This window comes from Neopelma chrysocephalum, unplaced genomic scaffold, assembly GCF_003984885.1.
Source record: "Neopelma chrysocephalum unplaced genomic scaffold, ASM398488v2 Primary Assembly neopelma1_23b, whole genome shotgun sequence".
Taxonomy (NCBI): domain Eukaryota; kingdom Metazoa; phylum Chordata; class Aves; order Passeriformes; family Pipridae; genus Neopelma; species Neopelma chrysocephalum.
In genome coordinates this window covers 16,362,753-16,387,107 of record NW_020897692.1, presented here as the reverse complement: position 1 = coordinate 16,387,107, position 24,355 = coordinate 16,362,753, and the positions used below count along the sequence as shown (strand labels likewise).

General features: G+C 37.7%; 1 protein-coding gene across 1 annotated transcript in view; it reads right to left on the bottom strand.

Moving 5' to 3' along the window:
* The window catches only part of EYS (eyes shut homolog), an 868,863-nt gene that overhangs the window by 96,893 nt on the left and 747,615 nt on the right, over positions 1-24,355 (bottom strand). The window contains exons 40-41 of the mRNA XM_027698171.1: positions 17,154-17,262; positions 14,127-14,347 (exon numbers count right to left, since the gene is read on the bottom strand). Coding sequence (XP_027553972.1) covers positions 14,127-14,347; positions 17,154-17,262 — 330 coding nt within the window. The remainder of the gene's footprint in view (positions 1-14,126; positions 14,348-17,153; positions 17,263-24,355) is intronic.

Genomic DNA, 24,355 nt, shown 5'->3' with positions numbered 1-24,355 from the left:
TGTAGAGGCCTTCATAATTAGGAACTTTCTGAAAACTGCAGGTGCACCCTTATCTATACTTTCTCAAGGCTTTCTTGCTCTAAACATACTATGTTCTCAAACCTTATAATTAGACACACAGCTAACAAGTATAAACATTGCATATTTTCACACAGCCTATAAGCATAAACATTACAGCTTACAGCTTCTAGTCATGTCAAGCAAGGCCTACAGAAATGCAATGGAAATTGTTCACAATTTGAACCCTGCAACAGTGAACATGAGACATCAGTGTGTCCAGGTGGCCAAGAAGACCAAAGGCATCCTGGCCTGTATCAAAAATAGTGTGGCCAGCAGGACCAAGGAAGTGACTGTCCCCTTGTTACTCAACACTGGTGAGGCCACACCTCAAATCGTCTGTCCAATTCTGGGTCCCTCACTACAAGAAAGACATTGAGGTGCTGGAGCATGTCCAGGGAAGGGCAGTGAAGCTGGTGAAGGGTCTGGAAAGTAAGTCAGGAAGAGGAGCTGAGGGAGCTGGGATTGTTTATCCTAGAGAAAAGGAGGCTTGGGGAGAACTTATTGCTCTCTACAACTACTTAAAAGGAGTTTGTAGCCAAGTGGGCTCTTCTCCCAGGCAACTAGTGACAGGACAAGAGGAAATGGCCTTAAGCTGTGTCAGGGAGCTTCAGGTTGGACATCAGGAAGAATTTCTTCACTGAAAGCATGGTCAAGCATTGGAACAGGCTGCCCAGGGAGGTGGCGAAATCACCATTTCCAGAGGTGTTCAAGAAATGACTGGACATAGCATATAGAGTTATGGTCTAATTGACAAGGTGAAGATCAGTCAAAGATTTGACTTGTTGATCTTGAAGGTCTTTTCCAACTCTAATGATTCTGTTATTCTATAATTCTAGTTGCTAAGATTGTCATTAACAAAATAGAAAAAAGATTTTTTTTTACAGGACAGCGTTCACATATCTTGAACAAATGCTGTTCATTTATATTTCATTAGTAGCATTCACTCCCAATGTACTCCAGTTTATATGTCTTTTCGGGATTTTACCCATTTTCTCAGGTCCTCATCTTTATAACTGGGGTGAGATACAAAATAAAAATATTGCCCTTAGCACCCTCACCAAGAACATACTGTAAAACTACATAGTATAACAAAGATAAGATAATTATGAAGAAAGGAACAATACATACAGTACAGCCATAGCCACCATATAATAAAATTGTTTGAGTGTATATATGCACAAATGTATTTGTGTCTGTGTTTTCACACAGATATTTAACTCACACTTCACTAATTCCTCAAGATTTCAGCAAAGATCTTGATGTGGTGATTAAATTAAGAAACTTCACATCCTATTAGTAGCCTCATGGGCTGTTTGGAAACAGAAGAGAGATGTCATGACCAGAGATCCTGAAACTGAAGGCTTGCATATCCATTTGCAATATTGAGAAAATATGCTGGGGAATGTAGAAAGACATATCTAATGTAAATAACAGTGCTGAACAGAGGAGCCCCTATAACTGGCAGTTTCAATAACTATTTAAAAGAAAACTTCTGATGCTGAGTAACTGGATTTTACCTGGGATTTTCACCTTGGGGGATTCCTGAGTTGCTCACTCACATTAGAGTTTTTCAGAACTTGATCTCATTTCTATCACGATCTATTCAGACATGAGAGTGAAAACCTGCTAGCATTTATGTATTCTTTTACGTACACAGCAAAGTATCCATTAAAGTACTTTAATGTTAATATATATTAAAGTGGTCCAGGTACAGACATGAGTGGGATGCACAAAAACTCATATGAGTATTTCATTTGGCCCACATCAAATATCACAACCACATTAGAGACGATGAGAAGAACCAGCAGCGTCAGTCATCTATGTAGCCTCTCTTCAGAGCTATGAAATGTTTTCTTAGCCATCTGCAAAACTCTTTACTGAGGCAATGACAAGAAATCTAGTGCACATGCTGACCTCCAAGGCAGATGAATTTTCCAAAGCATGCAATAAGGCTAAATTGATGGGCATACTGAGAAGGTGACCTGAATACAGGAGAACATGGTGCCCGTTACTGAACTCTCATGCCTTGTGAAGTAATAAAAATCATGCCTTGACTCCTCTGATCCTCTAACTCGTAACTCCTAAGCACTATCAGATTTTGAAGCAGAGAAGAAGCAATACCAGAGGTACTCTTACAAGCACTCAAAGAGTATACTTTAACCGGGAATGATTAATAAAGCTGGTAATAATACAAACAACTATTAAAAAAAGTATGACTCTAAAGGAAACATTAAGCCTTTTAATCTCATGCAGGAATTTTTATTTAGTGATATAGTATTCAGATAAGTAATTGAACAATATTGATACTGAATAACCATTAAATGAGATAGGCAATAAATAATTATTACTGAAAATAATGACATCAGCTTCAAGGTGCTGCTGTGAAAGGATTTGTATTGTTTCACAACTGGTCTACAAGAATCCTAGATGTCTCCATTAATTATGGAAGATGCCAATGGACACAGACCTTGTGCTGATCTCTTGTACTGTGAGGTAGCTGAGGGACATAGTGGTGAAGGACAAATGGATTTTTATGGTTCTAGAGTCTCTTTACCTTGATATTTCTGAAGATATTACAGATCCCAGAGAATGAGTCTTCAAAAGCAGTTGTTTCATACGTATTTTTTGTCCAAGGCAGTCTTTTCTGAAGAGGGATGTACTAATTTTCTAGCAGGGCACCAGGTAATTCTTAAATCTCTGGATGCTTTAAGAATAAAATAACATATTGATCTTCTATGCTCCCCTTCACTTAGGAGTAATATACAACTTCAATAGGTCTAGTAAAAGAAAAACAACAACAAGAAAAAGCCTCTTCTTTACAACATGCAAGACTGATATACAATCTGAAATAACTGGAGCCAGTTGTGGAGAAGACTGTACAAGCACCTCAGGTGTTGGCCCATGACAATGGGCAGTGAGAAAACAGCAAGGTATACTAGAGAGATTACCTTTGCCTTTGAATATTCAGCCGGGCACTTATGGATATTCCGAAAACAGGTAGAATATCTCCTCTATTTCTGTCTTTCTGATCCATAAAAGCTGTCTTTCAGCTAGGTTTGGCTACCTAAAAGAAGCCTAATCTAAATTCATCATATGCATGCACTCACAGCATGAAATTCCCATGATTATCTGGGTAGTACTATTTGTATTTATCTGTACACACCATCACAAGGTTGGTTGATTTTATTAAATCCAAAACCCAAGAATCTCACTTCCTATTTTTCTACAAGTCAAACTTAAATAAATGCTTTCTGGGAAAGAAATAAAGTAACAAAACCAAATCCGGTGGCATGATGACCTTCTATATCAAGATGATAACACATATCCAGACTTCTCAAATTCTGTCTGAATATTAAGTATGTTCCTTGAAGTCAACAAGGTACCAAAGGTGAAGAAGGTTTCTCTAAAGCACAATCAAAATCCATTCTATTGCATGACCTCTGATAAGCTCCATTGTTCCTTTCAATGATAAGTTCTCAAAATAGGGATTCAGAACAATGAAGCTCTAACCCATTCAATCTTCATCAACCACAGTAATGGTTCTCCCTTATGTAATTTTTATTGCTTGAGGTGTAGAAATCTATAGTTAGTAAGTAGGTGTGTATGTTAGGTTAGCAGCAAAGGAATAAATGTTCCAACATATATTACAGATAGTGCAGATTATTCATCTTCTGCACTACCAGTCTTGTAATTTTATCACAGTAACAGAGTAAACAACTGGAGCATAGAATCATAGAAGTGTTTAGATGGGAAAAATCTTCAGAGTTTGAGGAAAAAACATTAAGTCAACCACAAACTTAACACTACCAAGTCCACTAATAAACTGTATCCCTAAGCACCACATCTACACATCTTTTAAATACCTCCAGGGATGGTGACTTAACTACTTCCCTGGGCAGTCTGTTCCAATGCTTTATAATCTCTTTGGTAAAACTTTTTCCCCCTATATCCATTCTAAATGTCCCCTGCCTCAAATTGAGGCCATTTACTCTAGTTCTGTCACTTGCTATTTGGGAGGAGAGGGCAACACTCACCTTGCTACAATCTTTTTTCAGATAGTTGCAGAGAGTGATATGGTCCTCACTGTGCCTAATTTTCTCCAGACTGGGAGAAACCTCAACCTCAGCTCTGTCGCCCTTCTCTGGACTCACTCCAGCACCTTAATGTCTTTCTTGTAGAGAGGGGCCCAGAACTGAACACAGGATTCAAGGTGTGGCCTTACCAGTGCTGAGCACAGAGAGATGATCACTACCCAGGTCCTGCTGGCCACACTGTTTCTGATGCAGGTTAGGATGCCTTTGGCCTTCTTGGCCAACTACACACACTAATGGCTCATGTTCAGCCTGTCGTCAATCAACACCTACAGGTCCTTTTCTGCCATGCAGCTTTCCAGCCTGTAGTGCTGCCTTGGGTTTTGAGAACCAAGTGCAGGAATGTCATAGGTCTACCTGTTCTAAAAAACCAAGCAGGGAATTTTTCTTTCCCCTGCATCACTGTAAAGGAAAGATATTGAATGAGGGAAGCAGAAGGTGTTTGCCTAGAGTAATCAACACACACAAAGGAACTAGCTAGCAGATCCACATTCCAAGCTGATGGCCCTCTGAAGACTGTGGGGAGGGGTGATGAGTTTTGTTTTCTCTCCTTCAAAACAGGAGGCACTTCACTTCTGCCCTAACTCGGGCAAGATGTGTGTTGGAGGTGTCCGAGGTTCACTTTATTTTTTGGCCTGGTCATCTGGCTGTTTTCTGTCCCAGGTTTGCCTCCATTTTTCCTGCGCCCTGTTCTGCCCCCAGCCCAGATCTGCTCGGATTTCATCGGAGAGGCTTGACCCATCTGCAGAGGAACTTTTTGGGGAAGAGGTCACTCTTTCCCTCCTCCACTCCTGTGTTTGTCAGTGGCTTGTGCCCATCGATGAAGGGGGGGAAATCCTGGCCACAGCTAGCCACAGATGGTGTGAGTTTCGTGGGAAGAGCCCCCTTTTCCCCTTTTACCCTTCCCCTTCTCCATGTGGAGAGAAAATCTCCATTTTCGGCTTCTCCCGTGCACTGGGGCCCCCATGTGGCAACCGCCAGAGTGCAACAGTGCCCCCTGCCACCCAAAACAGAGTAACTGCAGGCTCTGCTCCCAACAGCACCCCATGCTGATCGTGGTTGTGCCAAAAGGCGGAAAGTACTGAACTGTTTCCTTTTTGAAGGGGACTTTTGGGTACAGGATTATTGTTTAGTTGTTTTTGTGTTCTTTTGTTGTTCTGCCAATACACATATAGCCTTTAATAAAGGGCTGTTATTTTTTCTTTCTCCATACTTCCTCAACTGGAGTCTCCCAATTTTGGATTTACAATTGCTTAGAGGGAGGAGTTTGGTCTTCCTCATAACTCATCTTCCTTAGCAAAACACTTCAGTCTCATTAAACTGAGACAAAGACCCAGCACTTGGCCTTATTGAACCTCATACAATTGGCTTTGGCCCATTGATCCAGCCAATTCGGATCCTTCTGCAGAGCCTTCCTACTCACCAGCACATTCACACTCCAGCCTGAATGATGTAGTCTGCAAACTGACTGAGGGTGCCCTTGATCCCCTCATCCAGACCATTGACAAAGATACTAAACAGGACTGGCCCCAACACTGAGCCCTGGGGAACCCATTAGTGACTGGATGTAACTCCATTCGCCACCACTCTCTGGGGTTGTGTTCTCAGAAAAACTTATAGATTTCACTGAAAAGATTATCTCTGGAATTTTAGAAAAACTTTAGTACAAAGACTGTGGAACATTTATAATTTTTCATACATATGCTATATGATACAACTTACAGACAATCACATCAGCTATACCATTTGTAAGGATTCATAGTGAAGTGAAATTCTTATTAAGAATCTGTACACCACTACTACAGTTGGAGAAATATGTATGAATATTCTGTTTTTATTTATGCTTAAACATCTCACTTGCCTTGGAAAAAGACAGTATACCAATAAGTTTGCTCATATGTTGTATTTTAAAGCTTCAAACAAGATACTCCTTCTGGAATCAAAGCTATTAGAAATGCGGATTTGGTTGTCCTATAATTCTCAAAAATAACGTTACATGGCATTTCTAGGCATTCAGTCAAAACGCTCTAAAATGATTGATATAACAATGGCATTTACTGGTATTTCAATGCCCACACTAAAATTTTAGCAGTGGTAGCTTTTCTGATTTAAGTAAAATTGAATAAAAATGATGTATAACATGATATATAACAAATTTTTTGCACAGCTTGCACATTATCTAAAGAGTCAGGAATTTTAAGTCCTATTTGTATTTGGATTCTTGATTTTCCTGCATGCTCTGTTTTCAGTGTGTCACTTTTCACACTAAGAGAATACTAAATCTTTGGATCTGAGGACACAAAAAATTGATTTTCTCACAGACATTTTTAATATAACCAACACTATACAGCCTAAAATAAAATAAGAATGGTTTACACTTTGAACATCACTTTTTCTAACTTGTTTGTTTGGATTATTTTGCAATTGCCAGAACTTTTAATTACAACAATACTTTTATGATAAAATGATGTTCCCAAGGAAAAAAATTTTGAAGAATGTACCTCATTTTGATCACTAGTAAAGAAGTTGCAGATTTAAAATCCTTATTTAAAAAGAACAACAGTTGAATGCTACTATATCCAATAATATTTATTAGCTTTCATTTCGTCATTTCACCACACATTATCATCATCCAATTTCCTGAGGGCTTACAGATGTTTTGTTTAAAATCTATAGCATCAGCTCTTAATGCTACCAGCTGAATGGAACACAGCTCTGATTTCTTTGTCAAATCTCTCCTCCATACTACCATAATCTGGGGAATATAATGCCTAAGAAATAAAGTATCATAAAATGGGAATCTGTTTCTAATGCCAAAAGCAAGCCACATCTAGTTCAATTAATTCAGTCTTGAAACAGATATCCTAACAAAATTGTAGATTAGAACAATTTACTGTCGAAACTTCAAGGGCTAAAAGCTGGGATTAAAGGTTTAGGTTTCTGTTCTGATTTAAGGAAAATTAAGGTTAGAGAAATGTAGATTTAGTTCAGAAAAAAATTGTGCAGAGTTTTTATACGGCTTTTAAGCTGAATGCAATTCTTTCTACCAGAAAGGTCAGTCAAGGTAAATGAATTCTCTATCTGTTAATACCTAGTGTTAGGAATATTGGAGATGAAATTCTCTCTTTTGCTTACTTGACTTTCCTGTGAGAATATGATGTAACAAACACATATCCAACAGGATTTTTGGTCATTATGAGAAACTCAATGTAATTATCTTTCAAATTCCTCAAATATAAAATATTTTTTTTTAATAAGAATGGCATTATTTTTTCCAAACATAATGAGGAACCTGAAAGGATGAACAATCTCTCTTCCAGAAAAAGAAAGGAGTTTGGAAATAAATTTAAATGAATTCTTTTCTTCACCAAGGCCAAATTTGAAGTAAGCATTAGAAAAAACATTAGATTTCCAAATTTGAATCTCTTTCATAAGTTCTAAACTCCTGCTATATAATCTCATTAAAAGAACAGGATCCAAAAAATTCAAGTCCTCAGGCTAGTTCCAAAACTTTTCCCTGAGTAAGTCCATATGTTATAAACTCTGAAAAGGTGTGAGAATGTACAATTCTCATCTGGAAATCTTCATTTGAAAATTAACTAAAATGGAATTTAGTCCCTTTGTTTGGTTTATCTTTCTGCAAGTCAAATACAGTGGAACTTAAAATATTAGTTATGACCTTAATATGGATCTTAGTGACATTAACTAGGATTTAGATTTGTAAAAAACTCAACAAACAGAGGATCTGATAATATGTTGGCCTGAGTCTCTTAGTTTATAAAACAGATCTATAAAAAGTTTCTTGATATATGATCAATTCTGTTATTTCTGACTAGCTGGTACCTTTCTTACCCAGAAACACCTACATCTAAAGCAGTGATAGGAAATCCATGAACAATTCTAGAAATTTGGTCTGCAATACTGTTATTAGTTTTTGGAGATGCTTCAGTGTTCCTAGGTTCGAAAATGGACATTTACTTGTTCTTGGGTAACAATTCTATCTTTAGGTCAACAAGCACACAAACCAGATTTTGCAAGCTGGAAACAAACTGTAGCTCTGTTTTAGAAATGTGAGAAAAGAATTAATAAAGTCATACAAGCCTATCCTTAGATCAATACCTTAAGGTGAAAGCTGTCATGACACGCAATTTTGGCTTGTGGGCACAAGGAAATACAAGAAGCATTTTTGGCATACGTCTGGGAAGGGGTCACCATGACCATTCTTTGAAATGGAAAATTAAATGTAAAAAAACATTGAAAAGAACATTTCAGTATCTCCAAAGTCTACAGTTTAATCTCTTCACTTTTTTCTCTTCTAAAAAGTCATATTCATAATTACTTTTTCTGCTGTTTATTTTAATTATTATTTAGGATACATATCAAAAACAGATCACCAAATTTGTGAAGTAACTTCACCTGGTTTCCTCAGCATCTGCATCATATGATATTCTATCACTTAATCAAGTTCAACCATAAAATTACCTTTTACTTTCAAGAAAGCTAACCTAGAACTCATTCTATAACTTTTTTTTTTTAAAGACATTCAAAATATTATCACCTGAACTTGAAGAGACAGTTTGGATGAAATTTTTCATTTGTTGATCTACTCTTAAAGGCCTAAGAGGATTCCCCAGCATGTAGAAAATAGTTTATGAAATATGATTTAAAAGATGTATTTTCCTATTTCTAGCTGAAAAGGTACCATCCAAATGAGACCTATATCTAGGAAAGTGTCATGCTTTGAGAGGGCCACCCCCCGGGGGACTGAAAATGGTTTGCTCCAGAGTGGTTCTTCCGATGCAGAGTCGATCAAAAGCTGCAATAACGCCTCTGTGAAATGACATATTTGATAGAACCAGAAGAGAAGGTGATTGCACAGTTAAAATCAGAGCTGCAAGGCAGCTGAGGGACGTAGGGCCCTGTGGGGGCCGGGTGTCCTTTTTCCCCCCCGGGCCCTGGCCTGTGGCCAGGTGAGGCACTGAAGCTGAGCTGGGCCCCTGGCCAAAAACATGCAGCAACCAGAGAGAGAGAGAGAGACTCCCCAGGAGTTCTCCGGCTGGCCTCACCAACTTCCCTCACTGCGGAGGAGGGGTGGTGATAGACTGGCTGGACCCTGTCGGCCCTGGCCCGGTAGGACCCTGGGCCGGCAGCCATGACTCTGAGCCGGCAGCAACTCGGAGCAGAGAAGTCTCTGTGAAGAAGCAGCGGCAGCTGCGGCCGGGGCAGAGATTGGGCTCCTGGCCAAAGATATGCAGCTGAGATCAGAAGAATTCCAGAGAGCGAGAGAAAAGCTGCCCAGAGAAGCAGAGCATGACACAGAGCTAGACCGAGGAACGCGGGAGTGTCCAGCTGGGAGCGCCTACAACAGGGCAGAGAGAGAGAAACTTCAAGCAGTCTCGCTGCCCCTTCCCTGCCATGGAGGGGGCGATTCAAGATGAACCCAGACCAGCAGAGATGGGTCGAAGGGCCCAGAGATGTCCTGCAAGCTAGACCAGGATGGCCAGACCCCGAGTTTGCAGCAGCCAAAGCAGCAGAAGCAGCAGCAGCAACGAACTGGACGAGCAGAGAGTGTGCCTGCATCTGGGAGCTGAGCAGAGCAGAGAGAGAGAGGTCAAGCTTGGAATGTTCTGGGGTAGGACTGAGCCAAAACCCCAGAACCTTTCGAGCTCGGGAGGAGAGGTGGTCCCCTTGGAGAGGGATTCCCCGAGAGCAAACTCCCCGTGGAAGGAAACCTCCACGGAGCAGGGAATAAAGACTTGGAGCTTCAACTCCCTGTACTCCATGGTAAAGACATGGTGATAACGAATGTTTCCCTCAAAGCCCATGGATGAACCCTCAGTGGGAGCTGAGCGGTTAGAGGCAGGGTTCTGAGGCCTGGTACTCTATAGAAGAGAGAGAGAGAGAAATTTTTCCAGCTAGGGCGAATTGAAGCTGTAATCCTGAGAGTGACTTCTTCTTCTCCTGGACTGATATGGGGGCAGAAGGGGTGATTTTTGTAAATACATAGTTTGCCATTATAGGAAACACTATTTAGAATTGGTGTATATATTATTCTATAGTTTCTATTCTGTTAGTAATAAATTTTGATATTATTTCCCCATGCTGAGTCTGTTCTGCCTATGTGAAACTTCTCTCACTCTTTTAGCACATTTGTGGGGGTTTGAAAAATTGGGCCTGGGTCAAACCACGACAGAAGGTATCTCTTACATTATCAGAGGATGAAAATTGAAAAGTTACATTCCGGGTATATTTTTGGTGATTACAGCATTCATAGCAGTTAAAATGTGAAGATAAGTGTCTCTCTATTGAAATTTATTGCTAATTGAGTTTGATTTTTCAGTCTTGGCTAATTGATTAACATTAATGGACCCATCTGCTGCATCAATACATGAGGAATAACAACAGTAAGAATAATCACTGTAAGAATAGTTTGAGACACTGGAAACATGATTGTTTGTGGGAGCAATTAACTTTGAGATTGTATTTTGCATTGTAAAAGCTAAGCTTGTAGGTGTTTACATTTTTTGAGTCTTTATACAATTTAAAAGAAACATTAATCAAATACTACTGGTGTAGTGGCTGACATAATTGTCAAATCATTGGTGAGGTACTTTTGAGAGTATCTTTCCCAAACACAGATGTGTCCTCTTAATTAACTCTAAGCTTGGTTTGCAACATCTGCCTCACATGATCAGGATGCCACATAGAATATTAAGAGGCTCCTAGGTTAATATTTCCATGCCCTTCCAAATCTAATGAGTTTTGAATTCTGTAGAACATACGTATATGACAATCAAACCCTAAATTTACTGAATAGTTGGCATTTTTTCCCCCTTTAAAATTAACCAGTCTCTGAAATTCTACATTAGCATAGATTTAAAGTGCAATAAAAGAGCTAGTGAACTTGAAAAAGTGCTTCTTAAAGGAGTAGAGCACTTACTTGTTTGTAAATCTAATACAATATTATTTGTGTAAAGAATTAAAAATTTGGATTTGTACTGAACTATTCATCTGATACAATGTATGTTTAACTGCTTTTGAAACTGAATGGCTTTTATTCTGCTGTGATGGGTTTGGCTGGGATAGAGTTAATTTTGTTCACAGTAGCTGGTATGGGGTTGTGTTTTAGATTTGTGCTGAACACAGTGTTGATAACACAGGCATGTTCTTGTTATTGCTGAGCAGCATCTGCACAGAGTCAAGGCCTTTCTGCTCCTCACTCCACCCCACCAGAGAGGAGGCTGGGGGTGCACGAGGAGCTGGAAGGGGTCGCAGCCAGGACAGCTCATTCCCAACTGAACAAAGGCATATTCCAGACCATATAACATCATACTCAGTATATCAAGCTGGAGTACAAAGGAGGAAGCAGGGGACATTCGGAGTGATGGTGTTTGTCTTCCCAAGTCACCATTACACATGATAAAGCTCTGCTTTCCCATCACCAGTGTCCTGCCTGGACAATCAGGGCTCGGTCTGGCCCTGGTTCTCCTCTCTGGGCTAGATCCTGATCCCCCACCAGTGGACTGATATCCCAGCCCAGCCTCAGGCTGTTGCTATACCCAGGGATGTGCCCAATACTGAAGTATTGAGTGTGTGTGAGTATTGATGTGCCCAATACTGAGTCTGCCCTGGTGCCCCACCTGGTGCTGGGCCTTGCCCTGATATGACCCCGGGAAGCAACTGATGTAGCCAATGACCAGAACACAGGGAGTTGCTGGCCCCAGCTGCATTTGAAATTTTGTATCTGAACACCAGCTACATACTAGTCCCTGCCTCTTTCTGCCAAAAAATACAAAGAAAACATTTTTTCTTGCAAATACATTTCTCATGCATAATCATAGTAATTAATAGGATGAACACTACATAGCATTTTTATACTCAGTTGATGAGAAACAGCAAGTAACTTTCTTTTAAGAACAACAGTAAACCAGTGTTTCTTTTGAAAAAAGCCTACCTATTCTCAGAAGTATATGTTGATAAGCTCCAGTTTTCATTATAGAACATGACTAAATATTTCCCATGTAATAATTCATGGTCTTTCAGAAGCAAACCTGCTAATTAGTTGCCAAGCACCTGAAGAATAACATGTACTGAAAAAAAAATTTTTTTCTTTTTTTTCCCACCAAGCAGTGTAATTGAAACAACCAACAAAAATCTTGCTATAGCATCATATAGCTCCCTCAACATTCATGAGTGAATCCGATCAGGTCCCATGGACTTATATATGCCCAGTCGATTTAAGAGTTCCCAAATCTTATTCTTTTCCCCTAGGTGTAAGTCTGCCTTTTCCAGACTTTCTCCTGCAGGAGAGAAATAGGATTCCTGAAGGCCAATTATCAATAAAGTCTGAGGCAAAGAAAGCACTGAGTATTTCAGTCTTTTCTGAATCCTTTGTCACCAGAACTCCCGTACCATTCAACAGCAAGCCTACATTTTACCAAGTCTTCCTTTGGCAGCTGATATCCTTGTAGAAGCATTTGGTTTTACTCTGCATGTCCCCCTGCCAGATCAGTCTCCAGATGGACTTTGGCTTTTCCCTGAAAAAGCTGGATATTTTCTCTGTATTCTTCCCAAGTCATCTGGCCATACTTCTGCCTCTTGTATGCTCCCTTTTGATATTTGAGTTTTGTCAGGAGCATCTTATTCACTGATGCAGGCTTCCTGACACTTGATTTCCTGCTCATTAGAATGAGTCATTCGTGGGCATGGAGGAGGAAATCCTAGAAAATCAGTTGTCTGTTGTAGAAAATAGTAAAAATCATGATACTACAGAGCTGCTTATCCCTGGTTTGCACATGCCCAGTCTTTCATGATTCCTCTGGACAGAAGAGAAGTGAACCATTTCAAAACAAAAGCATTTCTGAAAAGGGCCCAGTCCAACAGTTGGAAAGCAGAAAGGCAGTAAAAAACCAATGGTCATGAATTATTCAGGACCCAAATTTAAATGAAAAAGTATTCTATAATTGTAGTTGACAGGCCAAGCAGTCCTGTCAATTGCTTGGTTGCTGAGATATGGAATAGATATGGATATAGTAAGGACCAACAGAGGAAAAAGGACTCAATTTCACCAGACTGGTAGGTAAATTGTGTATACTTTCACAAAGTTGCTTTGCTTTCATTTGTGCTTTAATCAAACAAGACCTAGAGATCAAAATCTGTTTGGCGTTCTTTGTGTGCTCACATCAGTCAAGGGAGGCAGAGAAGCCCTTCAAAACTTTGTTCAAGGCCTCCTGAATCTAAGAAACACACAATACTCATCAAAAGAACTTTAGGTTATGTTCTGTTTAGCATTTGCCTTGAAGCTGAAGTGTGATTTTTAAAAAAATTGGCAGCTACTTCACAAATTCTATCAATTCTAAACAAAAATGTATTTCTAAATGCTGACTTCCTTTGACAATGATCAAGTTACTATGGTTTAAGAAGTTACTGTTATACAACTGAACCATCATTCAACTGAACCATCATCCTCTGTTCTTTTAACTCATGTCTCTTTCAGACTCAGGCTCCATTTCCTCTCTCAGCACGATGCACCTTAACTGTCAAAGGTTCTTTGACAATACTTTTTCACGTGTGCTGGAGATGAACAAGTAGGTCATTTGTTAGTGTTTTCATAGCATGATGACAAATATTTTGTACCCAGGAGCACATCAAGAAGATGAATGAGGGTATAAGGCCTAGTAAAATACAGAGTTGTTAGTGGAACTGATCTAATTGGTTGCAAAGGAATTCTGGCATCAACCAAATATGTATGCTGCATTGACAATGTAATTACATTTTATATTGCTTTTCATGTAAGAAAATAAAGTATAAAATCTGTGTGGCTGGCATGAGGATGTCATATTTTCTGTTTAAAATTATCAGGACAAAAGGTTGGTGATTATTTCATTATAGAGAAAATTATAATAATTTTTCATTAAGGATGAAACTATCGACCACAGAATGTAAATGGGTGATGAGTAAAGAAATAACTCTTACCTGGTGCAGGTTCCACCATTGTGACATGGATGATAATCACATATTGGAACATTGCAGTTCTCAACATTCCTCCCTCCAAGAGCCTCATCTATGATGAACAACTCTTTGTGGTTAACTTGAAAATCCCTAATGCATCCTTTATAGCCGTGTATCTGCCCAGCACATCGATGAACCTCTTCATGAACAGGAACATTTCCAAGGAAGATTGATCCAAAGGTGATCTGCAGAAACAAGAAGAGAATCATCAGAAAAGAATGTGATTTGTGAAGTTATTGTAAACAAATGAATAATAATTGCTGATAAAGGAGATAGTAATTACTCGAAGATGGACAAAAACTATGATACTTGCTGAAGAGATTATTTCTAAAAATGTGATTCTCTTTTTTAAAAACTACAGAGAGAGTGGTTTAATGCATTTTCATATTTTCAAATATATGTTTCCCATGAAACACAAATTGGAATTCCCAGCCTTAACCACAACGAACATGGTAAGTTTTTCACATGGCTTCCCTCATCCTATATGATGTGTTGTGCATTCATGGTTGAGATTTGGTGCAGAAACACCAAAGCTGTAGACTTGAAGATATTTTCTTTAGTTCCTGGGACCTATAGGACCCCTATAAGATGAATACAGAAAAAAGATTTTAGGTGTTTTTTTGATGAATGACAGAAAGCAGACTGCCATACTGAAGCCCAGGGGAAAAAAGGGAAATTTTCAAATTTCCAAATGCCTAGAACATCCTTATAAAAGCACCAGAGAAACAACCACAACTTTTTCCACACTGGGACTGACCAAATCACATCAGTGCTCACAATGGTAGTTCCTCTTCTGCCTGACTTAAGATTCAAACCCTTGACCATCACATATGAAGCACCTATGATTCATTTAGCACTGTGTATTCCACTCCTCAAGCTGATGCCTGACTTTCTGGAATTCTGACATGGGGTTTCATTGTTCCTAAGTTTCTTTGCTAAATGTCTGTCAATTCTTAGGCATTGAAAAAAATAATTACTTTTTCATAGGTGTGTCACTATGATGTATTTATTTGTACAATACCATCAATCCAGAAAGAGGGTGAAACCTAGCCAATTCATGTCAAGCAGGAGTAAACAAATGGAATAAGAAATATATCACAGAATGTGTGAAACGTGAGGAGATAATTTATAGTGAAGGGGCTCTTCACTACCGTATTCAGACATCAACTGTAAAGAACTAGGAACAGGAGGAAAACATCACATTGATTTATCTGGAATTCACACATCGGTATGATTTTTTTTTGCTGTTTCCTGTATTGCCTTTGTCAGTCCCGAAGCTATGTTGCTGACAATTCCAAGTGAAATTTGGAGTTAAGGTGAATGTGAATACTGCCAGATATTCCTCTACTTAGTGTCTTTCATTTTGAAAGGGAAGAGAAAAACACCTTCTTCTTTTAGAGCATGGATAAAATTAAATCAGATTTTTAATGTCAGAGGAATTCAAAGACATTGGTTCAGCACTTGTTGAATTAATTTCATATCACTTGACTTTATCCCCTTTCAAACAAAGCTATAAACCAGTGCAGTGAAAGACAAGATTTGTAAGCAGTGTTTGCAGACATTTTCTCTCTGCTTGTGAATCTATTTCAAGAATTAATCAAAGTATTGGACTGCATTATAAAGTGTCTTAAGTGATAAGAAAAATGTTTTAGACAGTCCTCATGCAACACAATTTTTTTTACTATTGGACCTTTTCTAAAAAAGCTCTTACCTTGGGAATAGATTCAGTGTACCCCAGAACAACTTCAGTAGGCTCTGCTCAGTTTTTTGCATCAATGAATTTTATCATAATGTATTAGATGTCCTAACTCATGCTAGTACAGCATAATACACATTCTTTCTGTAAAGGTTACATTCTGAATTTAACTGACTTAACCAGAATATATTTTAAGGAGGCACACATAAAGAATTCCTGTAAGTCTTGTTAATAACATAACAGCTTAATATAGCATTAAATCAAAATTTTATGTAATATTCATGCTTAACTTTTCAAATACTAATTCGAAAATATGCTTCTTTCCTTGGAGCCTGAGTGCTAAAAATTATTAGCTTGACCAGTAATGGGAAGATATCTGCTAGTCCTCTTAGAGATAAGAAATTTCTTTTTTTTCTTTCTTTCTTTGATTGTGTACTTTGTAAAGAAAATACGGGCTCTGGGAGATTAGGAGCAGATCTGTAAAGTGTAATAGTCATGAGGATGCGATATTCATAATAGATACCATGCAAGGGAAGAAATTCTTCTACAAACCAACGGTGCGTGCTGTGAGTTGCACAGCATGATTAGCATCTCTACAGGTAACTGGCCTGCCTTCTAGTGAACAAACTTATAAAGCAAGCTGTCAATCATAGTTTAAATTCTCAAGTCTAAAAACATTTTAAATGTATCATGCAGAAAAAATCTTGTGATGAAAGAATGCATAACAAAAAGAGGCAATAACATGGAGACAAAGAATAACAGAAAAAAATCAAGATTTGGGAGATGTAACTATTGATCATTTAGAATGAGTCTTCTGATACCAGTTTCAGAATGGAGACTGATATTTTTACAATGCTATTCAGAAGAGAAGTCCTAGCGAGAGTTCTGACACCAGGTTGAATCATTGATGATCATAAGCGTCTTCCACTAAACAGTGTGGCTTGCAACTAGAAAGTAACCAGAATTATTGCTTAGCAATATCCTAATTGTTTCTAACACCATGGCCTTAGGTAAATGACATTGCTTATATATTTTTTCCTTTCACACCATCAGTGGCCTTTCCATGGACTTTGGGCAGCTGAAATAAAAGTTTCAGAGTTAGGTAAACTTAAGAAATAAGTGGAAATAGTATGGATGCTTGATGTGAAAAGACCTATTAAAGAGAAACTAAGTACATTTAATGATAACTGGAGTTTTTTAGTTAGAATGCCTCCTCTCCTTTGAAAATAATGAAGTACATATGTTGATAAAATGTTCAAAGCAAATAGCTATTTTTTGATGTCTTTCAGACTGACCTGAGATGCTTGATGTGAGAAAGAGAGTCTGTGCTGTACAGGAGGATTTCCATCTGCAGCCATTTCAATCAGACAGTAACCTTCAGGACTGCTCACAGGCAACATGTAGCTGAAAGGAAACAGATCTCATTACTGTTTGTGCTGTTGACCACAGAGTATTCGAACCTCTCACAGCAAAGGCAAAGTGAAAAAGATGCTTTTGCCTCCATAAAGAACGACAATCTTTGGAAAATATAATTCCAGTTTCATGGCTACTTGAACTACCCAGGAGACAAAAGATGTAAGTTTCTTCTACTAATGTCTCTCTTTTATTTGCTTTCTTACTGTTCTTGATTCTAGTGTTTTAAATGTATACAGAGACAAAGAAGAAAGAGATCTTTAAATACATAAGTGGGTATTGATAAATTTTAAGTGCTAACTGCAGCTGACATATGGTCTCCCTAGTATAGAGGATTGTTGGACAAGTAACATCAATGTTGAATGATGTTGAACAGCCTAGGCTGAAATTTCCTTTTCCTACCCTAGAGGGGAAAGAGAAATGGAATAAGGAATGAAAGGCTGCATACCTCTGAGCATCAAAATTACACTGTGATCTGGTTATCACTACTTGGAAAGTGTGTTGTTAAGGTAAACTCTGGTACTGAGCTTGAGAGATAAAGAAGAATATATGGTTAAGGGAATTTGTGAAGTAAATACTGGTGAATATTCAATAAAACACTGAAAATTCTTCAGCTTCTTTTCATGATGAGATCTGCTAAAATGTTATTAATATTATCACCAATAAAAATTCAAACCAAAAAGGATGATTTTAAAAAATACTGATTTTATACTTAGAAAGGAAATTTGCATAAACATTATCACAGCAAATGCAGAATAGGACAATAGCAGTCCACAGATTCTTTAAAACTGACCTCTGCTATTTCTGTAGAAATGCTTTCATATTCCACTTGGCTTCTGTATGAATTTTTACATACTTTCAAAGAGAATGTGTTGGGCCCCTTTTTGGGAAGGATGTTGAGGTTTACTGACCACATGTACTCTGCACAGGAAACTCTGCTCAGTCAAATCCATATAACAAGGTTTCCAGAGTAAGACTTTTAACAAGAACAATGTTATATTTTTGTGTAATATTTCACAAATGTTACACAACAGACTTTACAAAATATTCTGAAAAAAAAATTAAACACTTATATCACCTGATCACCTGCCAAATTTTCTATTTTTTTTTTAGTTGAATAAATGGTAAAGGACAATGACAGGAATCTCATAAATTACTTTGTGTTGAAATAGATGAATTTTTATTTTAGGCCATAGGTGTATGAAAGAGTTAAAATATTTTAAAGCCCATTATATTCCACACACTAGAAGCATATATCACTAATCATAGGAATGACCTCAGAATTGACAAGGACAAATTTGCTCCTAGAGAAATCACATAAAGACATACCATACTCTCAAATGCCTACTTTTTTATGTATCACCACCTGGTTGGTTGTGTGCAGCTGCTGTAGCATGATTTATCCCTGGTTATGCCTTGAGCTTTGTTTTTCTGCTCCTGTGTCTAAAGTCTTACATTTTTATCCTCCTGTCTGTAGATTCATTATGAAATTTGGAGTTTCAGTTTTCACTTCTGAAGTTACTGGGAACATTGTGTTGACATAAATGGATATAGTATTAGGCCCTTAGTGAATATTTATAAATTCACTGCAGTGCAGTGATTTCTGAGTGAGCAGCACAAAACCGGTACATCTACTAACACAAGTCTCATAGCCAGTACATCTACATCAGCTGATGATGCACCCATATTAATAAATCCTACCTTTGCAATGGTTATATCACTCCTGGTTTCAGAGATAAATCAATCAATACCAACTCATTGACTTTTTACTGTGTTCTGCTGCATGGGGTTGAAATGTGCTAAATTATTTCATCTCGGTAAGTATGCAAAACTTTTCTTATTTTTGAATCTTTCTTTTGAAACTCTGAGATATTTGAATGGCATCTTCTATTATCCCCTTTTGAAATGTGATCTAGACTCATTTACTATTAAAATAAGTTTGAAATATATACATTTATATTTATTATTTTAGGTTGAAAGAGGAGCCAGGCCTAAAAGAGTTAACTGAGATATCTTGGCCTGCTAAGAAACCCCAATATCTGTTTTGCTAGAAGAACATTTTAGGAGCACTGGTTAATATCATGTTCTGTTCTGCTCACTGGACCAAAGGCCTTATTATAGGAAGAATAGGAGTAGTACACACACAGTAATAAATTAGGTAAACTAGATGTTTGAATAAGATATAGAAGGCCCAGGGCCAGGATTTTGCAAGCTTGAAGAATTCAGGTCACCTAATTGAAGAGGTCAAATTGAGGAAGATGTCCATGGCGACCACCAGAGGGATGAAGGCTTGAGGAGAAGACCCCCACAGTAGAAGACTGGACCTGTCTGGAAAGACTCCGCCCAGAGACCAGCCTACTTATTAATATGTATAATAAATGATGTAACCATGTATCTAAAGTGTATAAAATGGCTTGCTTTTGCACTTTCAAGTCGAGAAAGTTTGTCCAGCGCGAGCTGGCTTGCTCCCAACATCGAATAAACGAATACCTTGCTGCTCAAAGATACAAAAGTCTCTGAGTAGTTCTTCATACCAGAATTTTGGCATCAGGTTAAAATTATTTCTTTTTCTAAACAACCCCTTATATGACATACTATAATAGTCCAGCCCACAAAGAAAAAAAGCTTTAGTGATGTGGCAAAGTTAATAAAGAAGAATGTTCACCTAATGAAAAAGAAAAGAACCATATGGTCTATGTCAATCTTCAAGCAATTAGCCATCCAAGTCAAATTCAGCATTGTAAGTTTTTGCTGCAAATGTCTGGTATTCACACATTTTCACTGTTTTGCACACATAATTTCCCTTGTTTTGATCTTTTGCTAGAGAAAAATAAAATGGAAAATTAAAAACCTAATTCAAGTGCCACTAAAATAAGCCTTAAAGATTGCTTGGTGTTGACATGGTCTTCACTGATGTATCTTTATGTAGACAAGCCCAAGTATCATAAATCCATATAGATAATAACACAGTCATCCCTACTCAGGCATAAGTTTAAAGAAATATTTCAGAAAAAAAGAGAATCCACATAAAAAACCCCCGGTATCTATAAACAGCAGCTATTACACAGTGATTTTGGTCATTGGGTCTTGACTTCTAAGGGACAGAGAGTTGCTTTTTTTTTTTTTTAATATGCAGCAATGAACTCTCAAAGAGCAGCACTGATTTATTTGATGTCAGTCAGTAGATTAGTGACTGAGTTCTGAGAATAAAACCACAGACCACAAGCAGCAGCCTACTGCCCTGTATTCTAGAGTGCATGTTTAGGAATGCTACCACTGCTTTCTTCAGCATTTGATCCTTTCTCTGTAAGGATTTCCAAAGAAGTCATACTTGAAATTTTTCTGTGTCTTATGTCATAGAAAGGAAAAACTCATTTGAAATATGAACAAAATGAATATTTTTCATGCTTACATTACCACAAAATTAGAACTGTTTGAATTTGCCAGATTACTTAAATATGCTTAGAATAGCTTTAAGAAAGCAACAGAGCATGGAAAATTACTGTCCAAAAGACAGTTTTCTTAGAAAATTATGAAAATAATGAAAAATGGCAATTAAACCATAAATCCTGTCTCTGTTTTTATTATACCTTTTAAATCCACAAAGTGCTACAATATAGACATATGCAAAGCATAATCAGGTTAGTTTTTTAAAACAATGATGGAAAAAAGAATGTACTTGAAATATTTTGTGGCAGAAATTACCTGAATTAAAATGCCACTTGTCTTGCTCTAACCTGATTATATTTTTCTTATAATCTGTTTAAATCTATCTTACTCGTGCAACTGAATAAATGCAGTTATATTATTTCATGCATCTCGTAAAAGATTGAAATCCATTATCCACATTAGAAAAGAAAAAATGGAACTGATGATTTATTCTCTTGACATTTTTTCTTTATTTTTCTAATTAACCTTATATTATGAGATACTGACCTCACATTAAGAACACCTGAGATGAAAGTGGCTAATCACTGACATCTTTTAATTTTGAAGTATTTTTAGTTCAATTGTGATTTTTCACTCGTTTAGATGCTGAAGGCATTTCAGTCCATCTGCCTCACATCTCAGTGGCATATTCTGGTTGTGTTCAAAGCCAGCATATTTTTCCCTCCAGAGACAGTGACAGGAGAGAATGCAATACGATTCCTATGACAGGATAATTTTGTCAGGCACCAAAATTGTAATTCATGCACATCACACTCATAATGATATAAAAAGGATTAACAGAGGAGTAAAGAATTGGGTGTTTGGGGAATAGTTATGGGAAATCTGTGTGTGTAGGATGTATGCAATGTTATGCACAATAATCTAAGTAGGTCTGGAGCCATGTGGAGCCCAACCTGTTCCTGTAGATGCTAAGGTATAGGCCTGATGTAGTCGAATATATATTTCCAAAAATTTGAAATAAGATGTTTGGCCTTCTTATTTGTATTTAGCTAAGAATAACATAATTTTTTTCATAGCTGCTGTGGCTTTTATATAAACTCGTTAAGAACAAGAATTACAAAGGCTTTACAATTTACAAAAGACTCATGGACCTCAACAGGTGCAAACCAGAAATTACATCCAGTGATTAATGTCATCACTAGTTACCTCTTGATTAATTCTGTGCATGAACACCAAATTTCTAACCAAGTGCAATGTTTACCTCACACACTCATGACACAATTTTGGATATTAAGTATTGGATCAATTTAGGTCTGGAAATTATATTCAAAGAAATCCTCTTAAGCTAGCTAAGATAGGGGCACTTCTAAATCAAATGTCACCTGATATGATCTTGCTCAAGTAAATATTTTAGCTTAAATTATCACAGCTACTTCTCGAGGTGGAAATACAATCATACTTTTTTTTTTCCTTTCAAGCTAGTCACCAGGTGGCACTAAAGGAGCACAGTAGAAAACATGAATGCAAAATTCATACTAATGTCTCTTCTAATAATAGGAAAGACTGACTTAAGCCCTAATTGATAGCATGATTGCTTCAGCTTCCAGTTTATATCAAGGGAAACACAGTAAAGTATCTTAAACTGATTACATATTTGACAATATGGATGAGAATAGGTCAAGAGACTGGAACTTCTGGAAGACTTTTAACTGCTTTCATGCATTATAATTACCTAATGTAATAATGTAAAAATTGTACATTCATGGTTATGTAAACATGCTTAAGAAAATGTAGTTTATAGCAATTATATTTTCTCTATAGTGCTGTAGGCGCAGCTGTATTTCTAAGAGATTAAGGAGAGGCATAGCAGAATTAAAATGTCAGATCAGCAGGTATAAAACCCCCCAAGCAATTATAAAGAGAACCTTTGTTCTTATCCAAGCTAAATTATCGTAGTAAGACCGATTCTGAACAAAGATCTTACGCTTCTAGCAGACCAGGGTTTCTGGTCTTCTGAAAATTTATTAGGAAGTAGTTACACTACTGTACATTTTATAATGTCACAAATGGAAGATTACTTGGAACTATTTGCTATTTTTCCCCTTACAAGCTGACAAACACTAGCCTGTCTTAACAGGTCAACAAAGAAAAAATCCCCACAAAATTCCCTTTGTAAGTATTGATATTAAAGACACAATATAAAATGACTGCTGCAAAACACTGAAACAGTGGCTTCATTTACACCCTTGATTAACCAGAGCAGTTGTCAAGGGAACATCTAACCAACTGTCAAGTAATACAGGAGATTTTTGAAGAACAGCGATTTTACTTTTGGCTGAGCACATTCAATTCACAAGTGTGAAAATCTGTACAGTGCCTTACAGTTTTAATAATCGCTTAGTACTTTTTTCTGACATTTTTACACTTACTACTTTTTTTTCCCCTTAAAAATATATTTTTTAGAATTCCATTATTATAAAAAACATACCTTGTCTTCCCAAAATTAACTTCAGCATACTGCTTCCATGGAAATATCTCTTTACCCTCTTCTAGTTCAGTAAGGTAAAATTTTTTTATTTCTTACCAATTTCAAGTGCAATATCAAGAAGTGACAATTACAAAAATGAATGCTCTATTTTATGTCTGACATTTTATTTGAAATCAATGAAACATCTGTCATAACCTCCAGCCATTCAACATCAAATGTCAGGTTTTCTAATTGCTGTAAACTGACCAAACACTAAAAGCATACCAGTAGGGGAGAAAGGGAGAGAGAAATGAAGACAAAGGAGGGAAGTAGATAAAAACAAGGAATATGAAAAGTCCCAAGTTACTTTGACCTCTAAAATGTCTTGCAGCAATCCCTTGAAGCCCCTGTCTTTAAGAAAAACTAAAAAAAAAACACACACAAAAAGAGGTGTGTAAACTTTGGGAACACATTTGTGGATGATAAACTCCCAGCTGACCCTGAACTTGTTTGAACCTTGCTGCTCAAGCTGGATGTGCATAAATCTCTGGGCCCTGATGGGACTCATCCCAGAGTATGGAAATGTCTGGCCAGTGTCATCACAGGACCTTTCAATCATTTGTCAATGATCTTGGGAGTCTAGAGAAGTCCCAGTTGACTGGAAGCTGGCAAATGTCCCAGTTTTCAAGAAGGGAAAGAAGGAAGACCTTGTTAATTACAGGTCTGTCAATCTCACTTCAGTGCCTGGTAAAATTATAGGGGAGGTAATTCTGGGAGTTATTGAAAGACAGCCAAAAGACAACATAGTCATTGGTCACAGCCAGCATGGGTTCATGAGGGTCAAGTCCTGCATCACCAACTTTTATCATAGAATCATAGAATCAACTAGGTTGGAAAAGACCTCCGAGATCATCAAGTTCAACCCTTGATCCGACACTGTCGTGGTTACTAGACTATGGCACTAAGTGCCACATCCAGTCTCATCTTAGAAACCCCCAGGGATGGTAAATCCACCACCTCCCTAGGCAGCCCATTCCAATGTCTGATTACTCTCTCTGTAAAAAATTTCTTCCTAATATGCAACTTAAACCTCTCCTGGCAAAGCCTCTTATCCTACTGCTGGTTGCCTGGGAGAAGAGGCTGATGCCCACCTGGCTACAACCTCCTTTCAGGGAGTTGTAGAGAGTGATGATTCTATGATTCTATTAGAGTGTGTCCAGAGTAAAC